Consider the following 20,632-nt stretch of genomic DNA (forward strand, 5'->3'; position numbering starts at 1 on the left):
AAAAAAAATATAAAAAGAGCAGCACTGCTTGGCATCTTCCATATAGAAGTGCTTGCAATTATAGGTGGAAGTGTTAATTTTCTATACTCTCAGGCAGTGGCATAGCTACGTGGGGCCTGGGCCCCCCTAGATTTGGCCCTGGACCCCCCTGCTGACGACCCTCTCGACCCCCCCCCCCTCCTGCCATCGCCGTCGCCTGCTTTTGCTGGCGGGGGACCCAACCCCCGCCAGCCGAGATCCTCTTCTTTTCGCAAAAGGCTTCCTTCTGTTTCTGACGTCCTGCACGTACAACGTGCAGGACGTCAGAAACAGAAGGAAGACTTTTGCGGAAAGAAGAGGACCTCAGCTGGCGGGGGTTGGGGTCCCCCGCCAGCAAAGGTAGGCGACGACGGGTTGGCGGCAGCAGGGGGGGTCCAGAGGGTCGTCGGCAAGGGGGGGGGCAAAGTTGGTGGCGGGGGGGGGGGCTAAAATGTGCTCCTTCACCTCGGGCTCTGGACTCCTCTCCCGCCAAAGTCTGGCTACGCCCTTGCTCTCAGGTATAAGTACTGGCACCTATGGGGTCAATATCCAAACTGATTTTAGTGGACAGGACAAGCTCCTACCCGCTTAAATATTGCTCAGCAGGATGGCTGCCGATAATCAGTGGTATTTAACTGAGCAGGCTCTAACTGGCCATATTGAAAGTGGGCAGGAGAGGGGCATTGCAGACGGCTGAGTCGGGAAGTTATGCAGGTGCTGGCAATATTCAGTGCATAAATAGCAGTCTTAACTTTGCCCAGTTAGCTATGCATGTACCATCACTGATGTTGGCCGGCACCCATATAGCTGTCAGTAACATAGTAACATAGTAGATGACGGCAGAAAAAGACCTGCACGGTCCATCCAGTCTGCCCAACAAGATAAACTCATATGTGCTACTTTTTGTGTATACCTTGATTTCTACTTGTCCTCTTCAGGGCACACACCGTATAAGTCTGCCCAGCATTATCCCCGCCTTCCACCACTGGCTCTGGCACAGACCGTATAAGTCTTCCCAGCACTTTCCCTGCCTCCCAACCACCAGCCCCGCCTCCCACCACCGGCTCTGCCACCCAATCTCGGCTAAGCTCCTGAGGATCCATTCCTTCTGAACAGGATTCCTTTATGTTTATCCCACGCATGTTTGAATTCCGTTATGGCCTGAAGCTCATTGCCCCTCCCCCTCTCCCATAACAAGGCCCAGTTCCCCTTCCCATTCCTGCCCTGAGCCACAGAAGCCCCCATCTGGGCCTACCTGGTGGCCCATGGTTGTTCCTTTATGACAATGGACAGTGCAACCTCTAATGGTAGTATTATGCTAGTACTGCAAAACTACCACTAGAGGTCATGGGGGCCACTTTCGTAGAGGAACTGCAAAGGGCTTGAGCAAGTGGATTCCGCTCCTGTCCCGTGGATCACCAGGGGTAGTAGGTAGGCCCGGGGGGGGGGGGGGTTCTGGCCCAGCGTACAATATCATGGCCTAATTTTGCCTGTAATGGTCAGTGTTACAAAAAGACCCCACTGAGCATTGCTAGCTGACTATTGGCCAGTATATGTATAGGGGCCTCACTTCAGATGTTGTATGACTATATGTGATATATTTGTTTTTAATGTATTTTGTTGTGTTTTATTTGATTTTATTATGTATGTGATTTTATAATCCACTAGGAACTGTGGACTCTGCGGAATAAAAATACTTTTAATTAAATAAATATAAGTTTAGTTATTTAAGGAGACAAGCCCCAAAAGATAGTTTTACAAATTTTCAAGGAAAAAAAAGTTGAGGGAAGGGGTTTGTTTAATCACAGATACCCCTTCATTCACTTGTTTCAAGCCCTGGCTGAAACAAGCACTTTGATAAGACATATGCTTGCCTTGGAGGTAGAGCAAAAACTGATTGGGAGATTTATGTGCATTCCAGTTGTAAGATGGGAGATATGTCATTTTTTGGCCCCAATCATATGCCCTCTTTGAATGTATGTTCCAGGCTTCTAAACATGGAAATAGCGGCATTTACGTGTATAGATGAGCTACACATGATCTGCCAAATACTCGGTGTTGGTGGAGTGGCCTAGTGGTTAGGGTGGTGGACTTTGGTCCTGGGGAACTGAGGAACTGAGTTCAATTCCCGGCACAGGCAGCTCCTTGTGACTCTGGGCAAGTCACTTAACCCTCCATTGCCTGCCACATTGAGCCTGCCATGAGTGGGAAAAAGCGCAGGGTACAAATGTACCTATGCTTTTAGTGATAGGATTTATTTCTTTTTCTTACAGGTTGGCATCAAAAAAGTCTTTGCAGAGGTCCTTCCTTCTCACAAGGTTGCAAAAGTTGAAGAACTCCAGAGCAAGGGGAATAGGGTCGCCATGGTAGGGGACGGTGTCAACGACTCACCTGCCCTGGCCAGAGCAGACATTGGCATTGCCATTGGGACTGGTACTGATGTAGCCATTGAAGCAGCTGATGTGGTTCTGATTCGTGTATGTTCAACACTGCAGACTAATCCTTGCATGACCTGAACAGGGTGGAAAAGTGTGGGCTGTGTTGTTGTTCTGTTTTTTTTTCTTTAAATGGAGAATGAGCATATGGATGACCGTGAATTTTCCATTCTGCAGAACGATCTACTGGATGTAGTTGCAAGTATCCATCTATCGAAAAGGACAGTCCGAAGAATACGATTAAATTTTGTCTTTGCACTGATATATAATCTGCTTGGTGTGCCCATAGCTGCAGGTAGGTAATCTTTTTCAAATTGAGCAGGAGCTGACGTTTACAACAAAATTCATATATCTGGGTGCTTTATAATCAATATATTTGGGACAAAATTCAGCTGCAGCAGGGAACATTTTTTTAAAGCCTGGCTATGACATTTAAAGTTCACATCTAGTTAGGTGGTAACATGTTGAATATATATGGAGAGCACTGACCATGACTGCTATATAGATAGTGGCAATATTCAGTGGTTTTTCTGTCTTAATTTAGACTGTGTAGCTGTATGGATTAGTGCCTGAATATCACCACTGTCTGCATAGCTAGGCAAAATTCTCTTGCTGCTCCCTGGCACTTCTCCTAATTTACGTGCCCTATTTTACCCTTAGTGCTCAAAATTGCGCATGCAAGTTATAGAATACTGGCAGTTATGTGCATAATTAAATTAGATACTAATTGGTATTAATCAATTGGTTGTAATTGGAGTTAATTGGCAGTGATTTGCAGTTACACCTGTAATTAAAATTTTAAATTAGATGCTAATTGGCATTAACAGTCAATTGACTGCAATTGGAGTTAATTGGCAGTAATTTGCAATTACATGTGCAACTACACCTAGGGGCCTTTTTATAGAGCAGCGGTAAGCCCAACACAAGCTTACCGCTCGCTCTTCCGGAACTACCGCCGGCCCAGTGCAGCTGCCAGCAGTAGTCCCACCCTGAGCGCGCACCATTTCCGGGGGAAAAAGAAACCTCCCAGAAATGGCTTGTGTGGCGGTAACCTGGCATCACCACATGCTGCCCGGTTACCGCTGGGTTAGCTCGGGAGCCCTTATCGCCACTTCAGTGGGTGGCGGTAAGAGCTCCCTATCGCATGGCTACACAGTAAGAGTTCTCTTACCGTATGGCCATGTATGTCTGCAAATAGGTGGGAAAATATGGGGTACAAATGTGACAAACAAATAAATGATTTACACACACATTTTGCTAGGCATCTGTACTATAATAAAAAGCACCTCCAATGTTCTGAAGCTGACTCCATGGCTTCACTGAAGTGAAGGGTTCGTAAGGTTCGTCAGATTCGTCAGTCTGTCACCATCTCTCTCGGCCCCATCCTCGCGTCAAAACATGATGATGTTGAGGACGGCGGACCTATCAGAGGTGTGAGGGCGGGGCCGAGAGAGTTGCAGGTGCGTTTTATTACACTACACAGCTCCATAATTTTGCAGTTAAACATCGCAGAGTGGAGAAAGGGGGGGCAATGACCCTGCAACTGGGAGGGAGGGAGAGAGGGGGGCAATGACCCTGGAACTTGGAGGGGGGCGGACGGACCCAGGAACTGGGAGGGAGGGGGGGTGACCTGAAACTGGGAGGGAGGGATGGGGTCGGGGCCACCCTGGAACTGGGAGGGAGGGGGGGCCCTGGCACACACTCTCATTCTCACACACACACACACTCGCACCCAGACTCTCTCTATCACACACTCACTCTCACACACACTCTGTAAAACACACACACTCCGAGGAAAACCTTACTAGCGCCCATTTCATTTCTGTCAGGAACGGGCCTTTTTTCCTAGTATTCTATAAAAAGTGCACGGGGAAAAATTCCTGTACACCTTGCAGTGGAATTGTTTAACTGTAGATCCACTCACTCTTTCACCCTCCAAAATAAAATACAAGTTTGGTGGGGGGAAGATGACAGTCAAACATATGGTCTTATTGGCTGAAATCTCTGGTGTGTAAGTACAATTGGGGCCCCTTGTTTCCTTATTTTGCTTTCTGAGTATGTTTAAAGACCAGATCCTTTTCAGGATTTTGTTTCATTTAAAGGTTCAGTGTCATCCAAAAATAAAACTACATAGGGGGCAATGTTCAGCCCACAGTGGTCAGTGTTTTTTTAAAATGCGGACTGCTGCAGGCTGAATTAGACCCAGATGTTCTGAGCTGGGGCTAATCTGGCTACCGGCAATGAATATCCAGGATTTTGCGGGCCTACAGTCATCATCTGGATCTGGCCAACATTCAGTGCCACGAAAGACACAGAGAAGGAGACAAAAAGTATTACAGGATGATGTACTATGTGTTAGAATCTTTTATTGACATCCAAAACTCGACACAGGCTGTGTTTCGGCTACTAAGCCTGCATCAGGAATATAAAAAATACATAAATTTATAAATATACATAAGCATAAAATTATAAATTCATATAAAAATAAGATCGAAGATAAAAGTATATACATAGTCATACAGTAAAAATCACTTACTATGTTTCAGGGGCGTATCTGCGTGGGGACTCAGGGGCCTGGGCCCCCGCAGATTTCGCCCTGGACCCCCCTACCGCTGCCAACCCTCCCCCTCCGTTGCTCGCCTACCTTCGCTGGCGGGGGACCCCAACCCCCGCCAGCCGAGGTCCGCGTCCTCCTGCCCCTGCCGGCTGCCTTTAAAGAATTCCGTCAGCTGGCGGGGGACCCCCAACCCCCGCCAGCCAAGCCGAGGTCCTTTCATTTTTCCACCGAAGCTGGCGCTGACGAAAGTTTCTTTTGAGTCTGACGTCGCTGCACGTTGTATGTGCAGGACGTCAGACTCAGAAACAGAATGAAGCTGTTTCTGAGTCTGACGTCCTGCACGTACAACGTGCAGCGACGTCAGACTCAAAAGAAACTTTCTTCGGCGCCAGCTTCGGTGGAAAAATGAAAGGACCTCGGCTTGGCTGGCGGGGGTTGGGGGTCCCCCGCCAGCTGACGGAATTCTTTAAAGGCAGCCGGCAGGGGCAGGAGGACGCGGACCTCGGCTGGCGGGGGTTGGGGTCCCCCGCCAGCGAAGGTAGGTGAGCAACGGAGGGGGAGGGTTGGCAATGGCAGCGGCTGGGGGGAGGGGGATCGGCAATGGCGGCGGCAGGGGGGGGGCTATAATGTGCCCCCTCACTCTGGCCCTGGCCCCCCCTACCGCCGCAGTTCAGATACACCCCTGCTATGTTTACATATCTAGCATGTATCTTCTGCATAGAAACTTTCATGATATATACCGTGATGTCAATGTTATTCCAAGGTACATTTCTGTCTGCTTTTTATGTCACATTAGCATGTATATAAGGAAAGGTTTTTTTCTATATTCATCCTGGTTGTTTTTGAGCAATCTCAACAGAATAGTTATAGTTAATTTGTCTTGTCTTCCCTATACATTTTGTTAAATCTTGTTAGGTTTTGTTAAATTTAATTTTTTAAAAAGCTTTTTACTGTATTATGTATATACTTTTTTATTAATAAATGTCATTCATTGAGAGCATAAGTACCATGCCGGTGTACTGGGCTCAGTCCCTTGCCTCGGCTTTCACTCCCTTACCTTGGCTTTCACTCCCTAGATTGGTTGGTGATGGAGATGCTGCAGAGGAAGTGTTCACAGCTCACCTCCCATCTTTTCCCCGGGTTGGGAGGGACTCTTACCCATTGCTCAACAGTGACATCCAGTGGTTGGAATGATGATACCAGTGTATGAGGTTCTAGAGAGAATTATGATCTGTGGCTCCTACTCAAGGCCATCACTGCACTGGCTGAGTTAAAGAAGCTTATAAATATACTTGTGGTTATAACTGAAGTTTCATAGCACTGTATCTCAATAGAGGCTGGTTCTGAATGAGCTGGAAGCCTGAAAGTTTCTCTTCTCCTTTGCCTTCTCCCCCCACCCCCCAAAAAAAGTTGATATAAAGCATCACTTTGTATAAATACAGTAGATGAACTCAATGTGTTGTGTGAAGTCTTGGCCCTTCATCTCTTCAGCAGTCCCAGTTAGTCCATGCATAACAGGGATTTGTGCATGGAAATGACCTTTTTTGAAAATTGCCCATACTACGGACTCCTTTTACTAAGCTGCAGTGAGCACTAGCATGTTCTTGCAGCAAGTTAAAAGAGCTTACTGTGGGATATGCCGAGGTGTCCCGTGGTAATTCTGTAATGTGCGTGTGCAAACCACATGCTGAAAAAAAAATTTTCTGCAGAGGGGGCATGTCTGGAGTGGAGAGTAGGCATTTCTGTGCTAATCAGTGCAGCTACATTACTATGCGTTATCTAGGTAGCGCAAGATTAAAGTTTGAGCACTTACCAGTTACAAAATAGTTGATGGTAAGTGCTCACGTGCTAATTTTTGTTAATGGCTGAGTGCTGATGGCAGCATTAGCAAATGGCCATTAAATCAGAAAGTGGAAAATGGGACATTTTTCAGCAGTACTGAAAATGGCCATAGCGTGCAGGAAAGACCTGCGACAGGGCACTCTGGGGCCCTTTTACTAAGCCACATAAGCGTGTACACATGCCCAGTGCACGCCAATTCTGAGTTATTGCCCGGCTACCGCGTGGCCCATGCATTAATTTCATTTTTGGCGTGCGCCCGATTTGTGCGTCCAAAAATATTTTTATTTTCTGGCGCACGTAGACCATTACCGCCCGGTTAAAGCATGAGTCTTTACCACTAAGTCATTGGCTGGCAGTAAGGTCTCGGACCCAAAATGGACGCGCGCCAATTTTCATTTGGCTGCACGCCCATTTTCGGTCAAAAGTTTTAAAACGGCGTTTTTTACAGGTGCGCTGAAAAATGATTCTGCGAGTGCCCAAAACACATGCCTACACTGCCACAGCCCATTTTTCAGCACCTTAGTAAAAGGACCCCTCTAAGGCCACTTTTTCCTTTAGCTTTACAAAAGGAGCCCTATGTAGGTGTAAATTAATGCATATTATTCCACTGCACACACTGAGAGGACGCGTTCCTAGTGGCAGGGTTAGGGCAGTATAGGTACTTAGGTGCTTATTACTGTAATTTCATAAGTTTACATAGATAAAGTACTCACACACATAGCAGGTGCAAATTTGTGTATGCACCTTTCCAAAGTCAATTTTCAAAAGGAAAATCTTTTCCTTTGAAAATTAGTATAGGTAGAAGCTACCACAGTCTGTAAACTCTGAAAAAATGGCCCCATAAGAGAACAAAAACTTACCAGAAACTTGGTTTTATTTTTTTTTTCATATAATTGTATCAGTTGTGTTGTTAACCTGGTGAAAAAAACCCCCACACAGATCGTGGATTAGACAATGCAGTCACTTTCAGATCTGCTGAACCTAAAGAAATGTATTACAAGAGAAGAAACATTTTGCATCCCTGGTATGCCTCCACACTGAGTAACGGGGTGCAGCACACCTGAAAGATGTAATTAAACCCAATTATTGCCAGCTCCCTCAGAAATTCACAAAGCTGTTGTGAGTTTGTATCTTAGCAACTCTCCTTTGTTAGGTCTGTTGCCTAAAATGAGTTGAGAGCTAACAGAGCAGTTGTGAAAAGATAATTTTTATAAGGCTTACAGTATGCTTTTGTGTCTACCGAACTCCCTTTTCAGGAAATAACAGTTTGGAAACTTTGTGTCTGAATATTTATGAGCCTGTAAATTGACTTCGTTTTCTTTTGTCATGTTTTCTTAATTTACTGGGCTACCAGGGCACTAACTCCCTTTCTGCTCATCACTTCTCATTCCTGCTAGGTGTATTCATGCCTGTGGGCCTGGTCCTGCAGCCTTGGATGGGTTCAGCTGCAATGGCAGCTTCCTCAGTCTCAGTGGTGCTTTCTTCACTCCAACTGAAATGGTAAGTAGGCAAAGTGCTCATCTTTGAGAACATGAACAAATGCATGGAACTTAAAGAATACACGGTTTCTGTTTTGCCCTGAAGTAGCCGTCTTGGCGAAACTAGTTGGCTGGATCTTTTCTTGCACTACACGCTGTTCTTAACTTAAGTCATGTTTGATTTTGAGTTACCAGTCAATTGTTCGTTGCACTGCATAGAGCCAGAATGGCCAACAGGAGGCTTTTTTATGCCGGTGAGGTAACTACCCAGTAAATCCTATCTTGCTTGCAAGAAGGTGGGGTTCTGAGGCTTTTTCCTCCTGTATTTAAGTTTTACTACCTCTGCTTTAGGTTTTATTGAAAATTTACAGTACAGCTTGCCTGTTTCACAGAGAAATGATTCAGACCTGTAAATGAGACATGCACAATTGCAGCCCTCATGTGTTCTCTTCAGATGAGTGGATCTGAGATACAGAATTTCCTTAGCATCCTCACCAGGCAGTCCAGAGCCTGTGAATTGTGTCCGTCAACCAGTGGATAGAGATAGAGAAGTAAAAAAGTCCTGTGTGCTTTGCCCTATAAGGGTACCATGCAGTGTGAGCTCATCGGTATTTCTCTGTCTCCAGCAGATGGATGACAGGTTAACCATGGTGTGGCAAATAGTATTATTTGTCAGTTTGCAGAGTTTAAGCGCCGATTATTGAGCATGTTATTCATTCTGCATTGAGAGGACTGGTTTGTTTTGCTGTTGTGGCTAACCTGAACAGGTTTGGATTTTTCAGGCAAATTTAACACTGCTATTATTTGTGTGACTCAGGGTCTGTTGAGGCCACAGCACAGGACTCTATTTACAACCAAGCCTGAGCGCCTCGGGTAATTACTGATACTCTTATTGATCCCATCTCACTATGTGGAGCTGACCAGGAGCCCAGTAGGGAGGCTCTCCACTGGTGTTGTGCAAAAGACAAATATTTTCTCTGCAACTAGCACTCCTGTCATGCTTGCTTAACAAGCGCATGAAAGGGATCTGTACGCTAAGTGCATTCAATTCTGGTCACCCTATCTGAAAAAAGATATAGCGGAATTAGAAAAGGTTCAACGAAGAGCAACCAAAATGATAAAGGGGTTGGAACTTCTCCCGTATGAGGAAAGGCTAAAGAGGTTAGGGCTCTTCAGCTTGGAAAAGAAGTGGCTTGGGGGGGTGGGGGATAAGATTGAGGTCTATAAAATCCTGAGTGGTGTAGAACAGGTAGAAGCGAATTGATTTTCACTCTTTCAAAAGTACAAAGATCAGGGGACACTCAATGAAATTACTTGGAAATAGTTTTAAAACAAATAGGAGGAAATATTTTTTACTCAAAGATGAGTTAAGCTCTGGAACTGTTTGCCGGAGGATGTGGTAACATTGGCTAGCGTATCTGGGTTTAAAAGAGGTTTGGACAAGTTCGTGGAGGAAAAGTCCATAGTCTGCTATGGAGGTGGACATGGGGGGAAGTCACTGCTTGCCTTGGGATTAGTAGCATGGAATGTTGCTACTAATTGGGTTTCTGCCAGGTTTTTGTGTGCTCTCTCCTGCCCTCCTCATCTCACTCCCTGCTCTGTTGTACCAGCACCTTTGTACTGTCTGGGAGCTCTCAATTTTGTTGGCTGCTTCCTGGTGCACTTGTGGATTTATAAATTGCTACTTGAATCTGCAGCATCAGCTGGCATTCCTCTCATCTACCAGGACGGAGCTCATCTAGTCATCTAGTTGGCATCTCTACGTGCCATCTCTCTTTGCCCATGGCTGATTGAAGCCTTCTCCCCCTGCCTCTAGTGCACAGCTATTCAAACACTGGATTTACTCCCTGACCCTCTTCTGTCTTTTTCACAGTTCCCTCATTGAAGAAGTCATGCTCTCGTCCTTCTCAATACAAATTCTTTATCTGTTTGCCTTGATTTACTCCGCCTTTACTACCACTGAGCAATCTTATGCTCGCATTCCAATCATCGTCGGTCATCGGAGACTTTCATCTCGTATACAACCTCTCTCCTCGGCACCTTTTGATCAGCTGTCTGCACCAGTCGCATCTAAGTCCTGCATTGACAAGCCATGTCACCGCACAATCCTTCCACTCGAAAGAGAGAACCCAGTGCCATTTCATTCATTCAGAGTTGGGTATATCAATGCTAGATCCGTTGTGAATAAACCTGAATTGATCTCTGACTGGATCACCTCCGAGGATCTTGATATGCTGTTCATCACTGAAACCTGGATTAGAACACCCAAAGACCCCATCATGCTAGATCTCTGCCCGAAAGGTTATAAAATCTTCCACTGGGACAGGAAAGATAGAAGAGGAGGTGGGTTAGCTCTAATTTATCGCTTCTACCTCACAGTTGAACCTAGTTCGGAGCTTCTATCTGCTTCACTGGAAATCGCAGCAATCAACGTTCATCATTCTTCTCTTCATGGTCATCTAGTCTGTGTGCTGTTTTATAGACCCCCGGTTCCTTGGTCTAGCAGCCAATCTGAGCTTCTGGATTTTATCTCACACATCTGCTTGGCTACTCCAAACATACTCCTATTGGGCGACCTCAATCTCCACTTAGATTGCTGTACTTCGCCGGATACTATTCAGTTCTTAGACTTTCTTTGACTTTGGGACCTCGACTGTCCTTCCCCTGGCCCTTCTCATTGTAAAGGGCACTCTCTGGATCTCCTCTCCTTTAAATTTTCGGAAGACCAAATTTTTTCCCTGCACGATATTAGATGGGTCGAAACCTCCTGGTCTGATCATTACAAACTACAGTTCTCCTTGCGTTGGCAATCTTCAGGCCTCCCCCAGACTCACATGGTCCACCAGTACTACACTAGAGGCATCTCTGACCCCTGTCTATTCTGGAAGTCTTTCTATGCTGATGACAGTGTTACAACCCAACTCGCCTAACAATCTCTCTGACTGGGAAAATAAATGCAAGTCTGTGCTTGATTCTATTGCGCCTCTTCATCTCAAACATCATATATCCGTAACTCGACACCCTGGTTCTCTGCTGATCTTAGAGCATTGAAGACAGAGACAAGAAGACTTGAAAGAGCATGGTGTAAGCGGCAGTCTGATCTTGCCCTGAAGGCATGGAAAAACTGTCACCACAAATATAAATATGCAATTCAGCAAGCAAAGCGTACTTACTTTACTTCTAAGTTACAGTCTGTTGGCCATGACATAAAAAGGGTGTATCAGCTATTAAACTCCTTCCTCGATACCCGTAAGCTAGAAGTCTCCAGTGTTGGCCTTCCGTCTGCCACCCAACTTGCAACCTACTTTAGGGAGAAAATCTTAACCTTACGGGCTTCAACTGTTAGTTGTTAGTTGTTGTTGTTGTTAATTACCGCCCAGTGGCTTCTATTCCATTGTTTACCAAATTATTGGAGAGTATGGTTAACACACAGCTCAATGACTTCTTGGCTTCCCATGGTATCCTTCATCCCTCGCAGTCGGGTTTCCGTGCACAATATAGTACAGAGACGGTGCTAGTCACCCTCCTATCAAACTTTAAACGAGATTTATCCATTGGACGGAAGGTACTTCTGCTTCAATTCGACATGTCAAGTGCCTTCGATATGGTGGACCATGATCTGTTACTTCATCTATTAGACTCATTTGGCATAGGAGGATCTGTTCTACACTGGTTTGAGGGTTTCTTGACCACTAGGACTTACCAGGTCACAGCGAATTCCACCTTCTCTGCGGCTTGGAAGGCCTCTTGCGGAGTACCACAGGGCCCCCCCCTTTCGCCTACCTTATTCAACATTATGCTGATGCCCCTAGCCTCGGCTCTAGCAAAGCTGGACTTTAATCCTTTCATCTATGCTGACGATATTACCATCTCCATCCCCTTCCGTACCACCATATCGGAAATCGCCAATCGCATCGAATCTCGCTTCTCCACTATTGAACATTGGGCTCAGGTATTTCGCTTTAAACTAAACAAGGAAAAAACCCAATGTCTCATACTCTCGTCCCCCCGTGTCCAAATATCCGATACAATGCTTCCTTTAAAGGGCTCCTCTCTTCCGATTACCAACAGTCTGCGGCTTTTGGGAGTGCACATGGACACGCACCTCCAGCTTGGATAATCATGTGCATTTGGTCTCCAAAAGAATGTTTCATGCCATGTGGCGGCTACGACGCATACGATGCCTCCTTACCAGAGATCTATTTTGTACACTGGTGCATTGGCTAGTCCTCTCTCACCTGGATTACTGTAGTGGAATTTACGTGGGCTGCAAGGCCTCTTTACTGCAAAAGTTTGACTGTCCAAAACACTGCCGCGAGACTGATTCTTGGAGAACGTCGATTTGCACATGCTGCGCCTCTGCGCTTCAGACTCCATTGGCTACCTGTAGAGGAGCGTATTACTTTTAAGCTCTGCTCCTTAACCCACAAAATCATCTATGGGTTTGCGCCGGACTACATGCTCCCCTTGATCGACCTCCCACCCAGGAATGCCATGCCTGCTGCACGATCATATCTTCATCTACACTTCCCGAACTGTAAGGGAGTCAAGTACAAGAGGATTTTCACCTCTTCTTTCTGCTACTGGTGCCCTAAATCCTGGAACGCTCTCCCGCAGCACCTCAAAACACAAATGGACCACAGCCTCTTCATGAAGCTGCTGAAGACTTATTTCTTCGCCAAAACTTACTCCCCTAGCCATTCTGCTGATTGATGTGCCCCTCATGCTCCCCACCCTGCTTAGATTTCCTCTGCCAATCACTACTCCCCCATTTATCCTTTGTCTTTTTTGTCATATTCTCTTTATTGTATATTTTCATAACTTGCTGTACACCACATTGTGCCTGCATGAGTGGGAAAATGTGGGATATAAATGAACCGTAAATAAATACTTGTTACCTGGATTGGGCACTGTTGGAAGCAGGATAGCTGGGCTAGATGGACCATTGTATTTCTATGTAATTTCATTGAGTATCCTTCTACATCACTCAGGATTTTATAGACCTCAATCATATCTCCCCTCAGCCATCTCTTTTCCAAACTGAAGAGCCCTAATCTCTTTAGTCTTTCCTCCTATGGGAGGCGTTCTATCCCCTTTATCATTTTGGTCGCTGTTCTTTGAACTTTTTCCGTTATATCTTTTTTGAGATATGGCAACCAGAACTGAACAAGCATCATAACCAAGACAGTAGAATATCTACTAACGTTTTCTTATCCTTTTCAAAAAGTTACACCAGGTTTACTTTTGATCTTACTATAACTACTGAATAAGACAATGGCATTCTCAAGGGTACTAATTTACATATTTTAGGACTTATATATTTAGGACAGTATAAGGCACGTGTTCTTGCATGCCTACTAAGTAGTTACACCTCCAGCAGACGTCTGCATTGTTCTTATTCACATTACCAGATTTTACTAGAGTTCACACTGCTGTATGTGCACAGAAATATAGTGACTGTAAATTTAGGACAGAAGTTAATGTCTGGGCGATGTCTCCAAATGGGTTAATGTTGCACGTACCATGAGAGTAATGAATGTCACTTGTATGCCAGGGTATGTGGAGAATGATCTCAGATTTATTGCTAATGCTTGCTTTAGTAATTGCATTGCGCCAAAGAGAGCTTCCTTCTGGAGTTCATGAGATGTAATATGTTAGCAGTCTCCTTGACATTCCATATAGCGGAGCAGTAGTTCCTGACTGCCTGATTTCTTGAAGGCCTGCACCCCCATTCTTAGTAGCTAAATAAAATAGCGACTATATTTCAGAAACTTTATGAGTTCCATAAACTATTACAGATTTTTTTTTTTAGAGTGACACAGATCAGAAGAAAAGGAACTTGTAATTTTGCCTTGAGGATGTTCAGTGCTTCATTTGTAAAAACTTAAAATGATTTATATCCAGTAAGACATATTTGGCTTTAAACATCTTAAAGTAAAAAAGGAAGCTACAGACATAATATCACCGATACACTGGATATCTTTGCTTGCCTATTCCTCCCAATAAAAACAAGTCTGCACTGTAGAGGCGATGAGTAGGAATCTGACCAATTTTTTAGTGACTATTGATTCCTGATAGGCTGCATATATAATCTTGGTAGCGCTTTTGGAATTATATGTGTATTCCCATTGTAAAATGGGAAAAACATAAAAGGGGCCCCTTTATCAAACAGTGGTAAAAAGTGGTTTTAGAGTGCCCTTACACGGGTCATTCCCATGCACCAAGGCCATTTTTACAGCTGGAGTAAAATGGCTGATTTTCTGAACTTTTTAATAGTGGCCACGCGCTAATGTTTACACTAGTGTGTGCTACTCTGTATTTGATCACTGTTATAATTATTCAAGCATATTTGGTATCTTCAGACCGTCAGAGGCGGTACTCCATTTACTGGCGGTACACCATTAACAGTTCTCATATGGTGAATATTTCCCACCTTTCTCGTCATCAGTCTTTAGTATAAAATACCTATACGTATTTGTACTATATTTTCTTTAAATACTTTTTAATATTCAGTTTCTTCTACCATTTACTACTTAGACAAAATGTAATCATTACTTAGCTATTAAATGATCTTGATGTCTTGTCGGACTAGATACCGAGGCTGCATATTGACACGTTTTGCTTCATAAGACTTTTTCAAGGTATGCCCCTTTCTGTCTCAAAAAGAGTATCAAGTGTTTCAACCCCTTCAGCCAAGAACATTAGTGTGTGGCCATTAGCTCATGAGCCCCTACCGCTATCTATTTTGTACAGTGCTTTTTTTGTAGAAAAAAAGGTGCCGGTACTCATTATGGGCGGGGTCACCACATATGGCTCCACCCCTGGTAGCCACACCCACATTAACCACACCCCCTATACCAGCCATGGCGCATATAAACAGACATCATTGAAAATATTACAGTACTATAGGAGAAAAAAATAACGTGATTTGCTAAGTAGTAGTAGTAGTATACCCAGTGCAAAATAAGACAGCCAATGTAAATTCTCAAATTAGACATATTACAAACACTAAAATGAAAATAAAATGATTTTTTTCTACCTTTGTTGTCTGGTGACTGTTTTTCTTTCCATATTGGTCCCAGTCTGTGATTCTCCTTTCCTTTGTTTTCGCTTAACTCTTCTGTGCCATTTGACATTTTTGTCTCCTTTTTCTTTGCTTTCTTCAATATTTTTCAGGCTCTCTCTCTGTCCAGATTTAATTCATTCTTACTATCCATTCTTTAATTTCCTTCATCTACCTGTGGCTTTTCATCTTTTCCTCACCCTTGTTCTCCCCATGCCCCTTCCTCTTATTCTCCAGTCTTTCTCTATTCCTCTTTTCCATCCAGCAGCTCTGCTTTCTCTCCCCATCCTTCCAGTGTCTCCCCTATTTCTTTCTGCATTCTTCCATCCAGCATCTTCCTCTTTCTCTCCCTATCCTTCCGTTTTCCCTCTCTCTCTCCCCATCCTTCCATCTGTTTTTCCCCCTCTCTCTCCCCATCCTTCCGTTTTCCCTCTCTTTCCTCATCCTTCCATCTGTTTTTCCCTCTCTCCCCAATCCTTCCATCTGTGTTTTTCCCTCTCTCCCCATCCTTCCATCTGTTTTTTCCCTCTCTCCCCATCCTTCCATCTGTTTTTCCCTCTCTCCCCAATCCTTCCATCTGTGTTTTTCCCTCTCTCCCCAATCCTTCCATCTGTTTTTCCCTCTCTCTCCCCAATCCTTCCCTCTGTTGTTTTCCCTCTTTCTCTCACTCCCCAATCCTTCCCTCTGTTGTTTTCCCTCTTTCTCTCACTCCCCAATCCTTCCTCTGTTGGTTTCCCTCTTTCTCTCTCTCCCCAATCCTTCCCTCTGTTGTTTTCCCTCTTTCTCTCTCTCCCCAATCCTTCCCTCTGTTGGTTTCCCTCTTTCTCTCTCTCCCCATCCTTCCATTGGTTTTCCCCTCTCTCCCCAATCCTTCCATCTGTTTTTCTCCTCTCTCCCCAATCCTTCCCTCTGTTGTTTTCCCTCTTTCTCTCTCTCCCCAATCCTTCCCTCTGTTGGTTTCCCTCTCTCTCTCTCTCCCCAATCCTTCCCTCTGTTGTTTTCCCTCTCCCTCTCTCCCCAATCCTTCCATCTGTTTTTCTCCTCTCTCCCCAATCCTTCCCTCTGTTGGTTTCCCTCTTTCTCTCTCCCCCCAATCCTTCCTTCTGTTGGATTCCCTCTCCCTGCCAAGTTTGGCGCGAACGGCGCGAAGTCGCGACGCACGCGGCACCAGCCCCTATTTCCGGCCGCTGCTGCTTCTCCTGTTGAGCAGCAGCGGCCGCTACACAAAGAAAAAGAAGATTAAAAAAAAATAAAACTTCAAACCTGGCTGAAACGCGGCACCCCGGCACTGTAGACAGCCATTAGGCATTGGCTGTTGCCCCACAGCCGCTCCTCCTCTTGCCTCTACGTCACTGCCCCTGGAGGAAGACCCCGGAGGAGCGCAGTGACGTAGAGGCAAGAGGAGGAGCGGCTGCGGGGCAACAGCCAATGCCTAATGGCTGTCTACAGTGCCGGGGTGCCGCGTTTCTTTCAGCCAGGTTTGAAGTTTTTTTAAAAAATCTTTTTCTTTGTGTAGCGGCCGCTGCTGCTCAACAGGAGAAGCAGCAGCGGCCGGAAATGGGGGCTGGCACTGCGACTGCGTGCGGGACATGGACTCACTGGGCGGGGGGAGCAAAAAAAAAAGGTGCCGGTACGCCGTACCGTTGCGTACCGGCACAAAAAAAGCACTGATTTTGTAGATGATGGGACTCACGCGCTAAACCTGTGCTAATTGGTTAGCGTGTAGCAATGTAGCTGTACTAACCGATTCGTGCAGAACAAGCCCACTCTCCACCCACAAACACGCCCCCTGTGCCAAAAAAAAAAAAAATTTAGCGCATGGGTAGCACCGTTCTTTCTAAGCTGAGCAGGAATCCTCCAACTGCATTGCTGCCAGTAGGGGGCAGTGCTCCAATATTGTGTTTTCAATTGCTAGGGACAGGCAGGTTCCCTGAAGTTGTGCAGAGCTTGCCTGACCCTCGCTATTGAAAATGTGATAGTGAAACAGCACCCTCCACTGGCAGGACTGTAGGTGGAAGACTTCTGCTCAGCTTAGAGGGAACAGCGATGGGTAGCATGAGCACATGGCAAAATTACTGCAGGACACCTTAGTATGACCAGCAGTACGCCATTCTATGCCGCAGTAAGCATGTGTTAGTGCTTACCACAGCCCCACAATTTCTTGACCTGCTCAACCCCGCCCCCCCCCAAGTCTATAAATTCTAGACTATCTCCATGTATAAATAGCATTCTGAAATCACAATTTATACATATTTATTTATTTTATTTATTAGGATTTATTTAACTGCATTTTTGAAGGAATTCACTCAAGGTGGTGTACAGTAAGAATAAATCAAACATGAGCAATAGGCAATTACAGCAGTAAAAATATTCAAATAATACTAAGTATGGCTTGGTATACTACTTACAATGTCAACACAATACGTAATAGAACATTTTAATTGACAGTGAAGGGTATAAGCAAAGATGGAACATATAGGTAGGGGAGTGAGAGGAGTTAGAAAATAAGGTTACTAATTTAAAGAGAGGTGCACATGAGGTCAGAGAGCTGGTTAAATATGATCCCAGCTAGAGTAGGAGTGGATAATCATGTCCTGCTGCAGTATGTGCGTATATGCAATCTAAATGCCACTGTTTACAGGTGGATATGTTGTGCAAGGCTTCAGAAGTGAACTTTAAGGTTATACACATTTTAATCACAAAGAAGGGCCTGGATACCATAGTGAGAACAAACTGCAATCTCAGAGGTCTCTAGAGCCAATGTTATAGGGAGTGGGAACAGAGGGCATCCTTGCCTAGTATTCCATTCCATAGAAAAGGCCTGTGAGAGAAATTTATTAACAAAAAACTTAGCAGATGGATTGGAATTTAAAATTTGAATTTACTCCCAAAGTCAAACCGTTATAGGGCTCTGAACATATACTCCCTCAAAACATAATCAAATGCTTTTTCCTCATCCGGTGTAAAGTGGTGTGGTAACTTGTTCGTCCATTTTTAAAGGTACTAAATAGAAATAAATGAAAACGTAGAAAAGAAAATAAGATGATATCTTTTTTTTATTGGACTAACTTAATACATCTTTTGATTAGCTTTCGAAGGCAACCCTTCTTGAGATCAGAAAAAGAAGATCTGAAGAAGGGTTACATTCAAAAGCTAATCAAAAGATGTATTAGGTTAGTCCAATAAAAAAGGTATCTTATAGAAAATGTTTTCATTGATTTCTATTTATTATCCTCATCCAGTGAAACTGCCACAGCCAGAGGGAAAACAGCATTAGCTCCTTGAAGGTGACAAAACAACCTAGTATCATCCACCAAGTATCTATTTATTGAAAAACCCTACTTGATTTGGATGAATCAGACTATGGATTACGTCTCCTAGTCTGGAGACCAATATAGTTCCATAAGTTTTGCCATTAAAATTTATCAAAGGGATGGGTTGATAGTTTAAACAGAATTGGTGTCACGTTTTGGGGTGAGTGAGCCTTTGAACCACGGTGAATCAGTACTGCTGGCCCGCCAAGGGGACAGACAGACTGTAGCAAGTGGTAGGTGAGTCCCTGCAGGGGGAATTGCTCCACTAGAGGCATCGAAGGAAGCAGGAAGCTGGACCCAGAACTGGAAGCAGAAACTGTGCAGGAACTAAGTTTTTTGTGCTGGAACTGGAACCAGGACTGGAAGCAGAAGTAGAGCTGGACGCAAGAACCAGGGCGACCTGTTACAAGGCAAAAATGCAGAAAGCATTGACTGCAGAAGAAGGTCCAGGATGGTGACGTCAGCGAGGGGCAGGCCCGAGCACGATAAGCGTCGACCCAAATTCATCCTCCCCCAAACGAGCACACAGCCTTCGGCAGGCAGGAGGAGGGAGCATTGCGGAGGGCAGTGGAGTGCATCACACGGGGCCCCGACTTGGAGGTAGGTTGGGGGCAACTGTGACAATTAGGAGTCCATCCCTGGCGTCTCCAAGAGAATAATTGCATCAGAAAAAGCACCAGGAGCTATTCTTGCTCCAATTAAAGCTTGAAGTAGTTGTAAAGGAAATGGCAGATGTAAGCTGTACAGTAAATCCATCTCCTTCTAGAGCTTTCTGATCCTTAAGTACTACTACTACTACTACTATTTAGCATTTCTATAGCGCTACAAGGCATACGCAGCGCTGCACAAACATAGAAGAAAGACAGTCCCTGCTCAAAGAGCTTACAATCTAATAGACAAAAAATAAAAAATAAGCAAATCAAATCAATTAATGTGAACGGGAAGGAAGAGAGGAGGGTAGGTGGAGGCGAGTGGTTACGAGTCAAAGGCAATGTTAAAGAGGTGGGCTTTCAGTCTAGATTTAAAGGTGGCCAAGGATGGGGCAAGACGTAGGGGCTCAGGAAGTTTATTCCAGGCATAGGGTGCAGCGAGACAGAAGGCGCGAAGTCTGGAGTTGGCAGTAGTGGAGAAGGGAACAGATAAGAAGGATTTATCCATGGAGCGGAGTGCACGGGAAGGGGTGTAGGGAAGGACGAGTGTGGAGAGATACTGGGGAGCAGCAGAGTGAATACATTTATAGGTTAGTAGCAGAAGTTTGAACAGGATGCGAAAACGGATAGGGAGCCAGTGAAGGGTCTTGAGGAGAGGGGTAGTATGAGTAAAGCGACCCTGGTGGAAGATGAGACGGGCAGCAGAGTTTTGAACCGACTGGAGAGGGGAGAGGTGACTAAGTGGGAGGCCAGCAAGAAGCAGATTGCAGTAGTCTAAACGAGAGGTGACAAGGGTGTGGATGAGGGTTTTGGTAGAGTGCTCGGAAAGAAAGGGGCGGATTTTACGGATGTTGTAAAGAAAGAAACGACAGGTCTTGGCGGTCTGCTGGATATGAGCAGAGAAGGAGAGAGAAGAGTCAAAGATGACCCCAAGGTTTCGAGCTGAGGAGACAGGGAGAATGAGAGAGCCATCAACAGAAATAGAAAACGGGGGGGAGTGGGGAGGTGGGTTTGGGTTGCAGTTTTAAGGGGGGGGGGAGTTATCAACATGGGCTACTGTTAAGACATGCTATTTTACTGTTGTTAGTAACTAGGTCCCATTGCATAAAATAGGACCTGTGCTAAAATAGCACAAGTTAGAGGTAAAATAAAATGTCTTAACAGTAGCCCATTAATCTCTTCCAATGATACAGTCAGACTTTCATTCACCAAAAGATGGGGTAGAGCTTTAAAAAAAACCAAAACAATCTAATCCATTCCCAGCATTTGTAGAAG

At 45.0% G+C, this 20,632-nt stretch overlaps 1 protein-coding gene across 2 annotated transcripts in view; it reads left to right on the plus strand.

Moving 5' to 3' along the window:
- The window catches only part of ATP7B (ATPase copper transporting beta), a 170,116-nt gene that overhangs the window by 142,673 nt on the left and 6,811 nt on the right, over positions 1-20,632 (plus strand). For both annotated transcript variants that reach the window (XM_030200444.1, XM_030200443.1), the window contains exons 18-20: positions 2,292-2,495; positions 2,631-2,748; positions 8,250-8,352. In XM_030200444.1, coding sequence (XP_030056304.1) covers positions 2,292-2,495; positions 2,631-2,748; positions 8,250-8,352 — 425 coding nt within the window. The remainder of the gene's footprint in view (positions 1-2,291; positions 2,496-2,630; positions 2,749-8,249; positions 8,353-20,632) is intronic.

This window comes from Microcaecilia unicolor, chromosome 4, assembly GCF_901765095.1.
Source record: "Microcaecilia unicolor chromosome 4, aMicUni1.1, whole genome shotgun sequence".
Taxonomy (NCBI): Eukaryota; Metazoa; Chordata; class Amphibia; order Gymnophiona; family Siphonopidae; genus Microcaecilia; species Microcaecilia unicolor.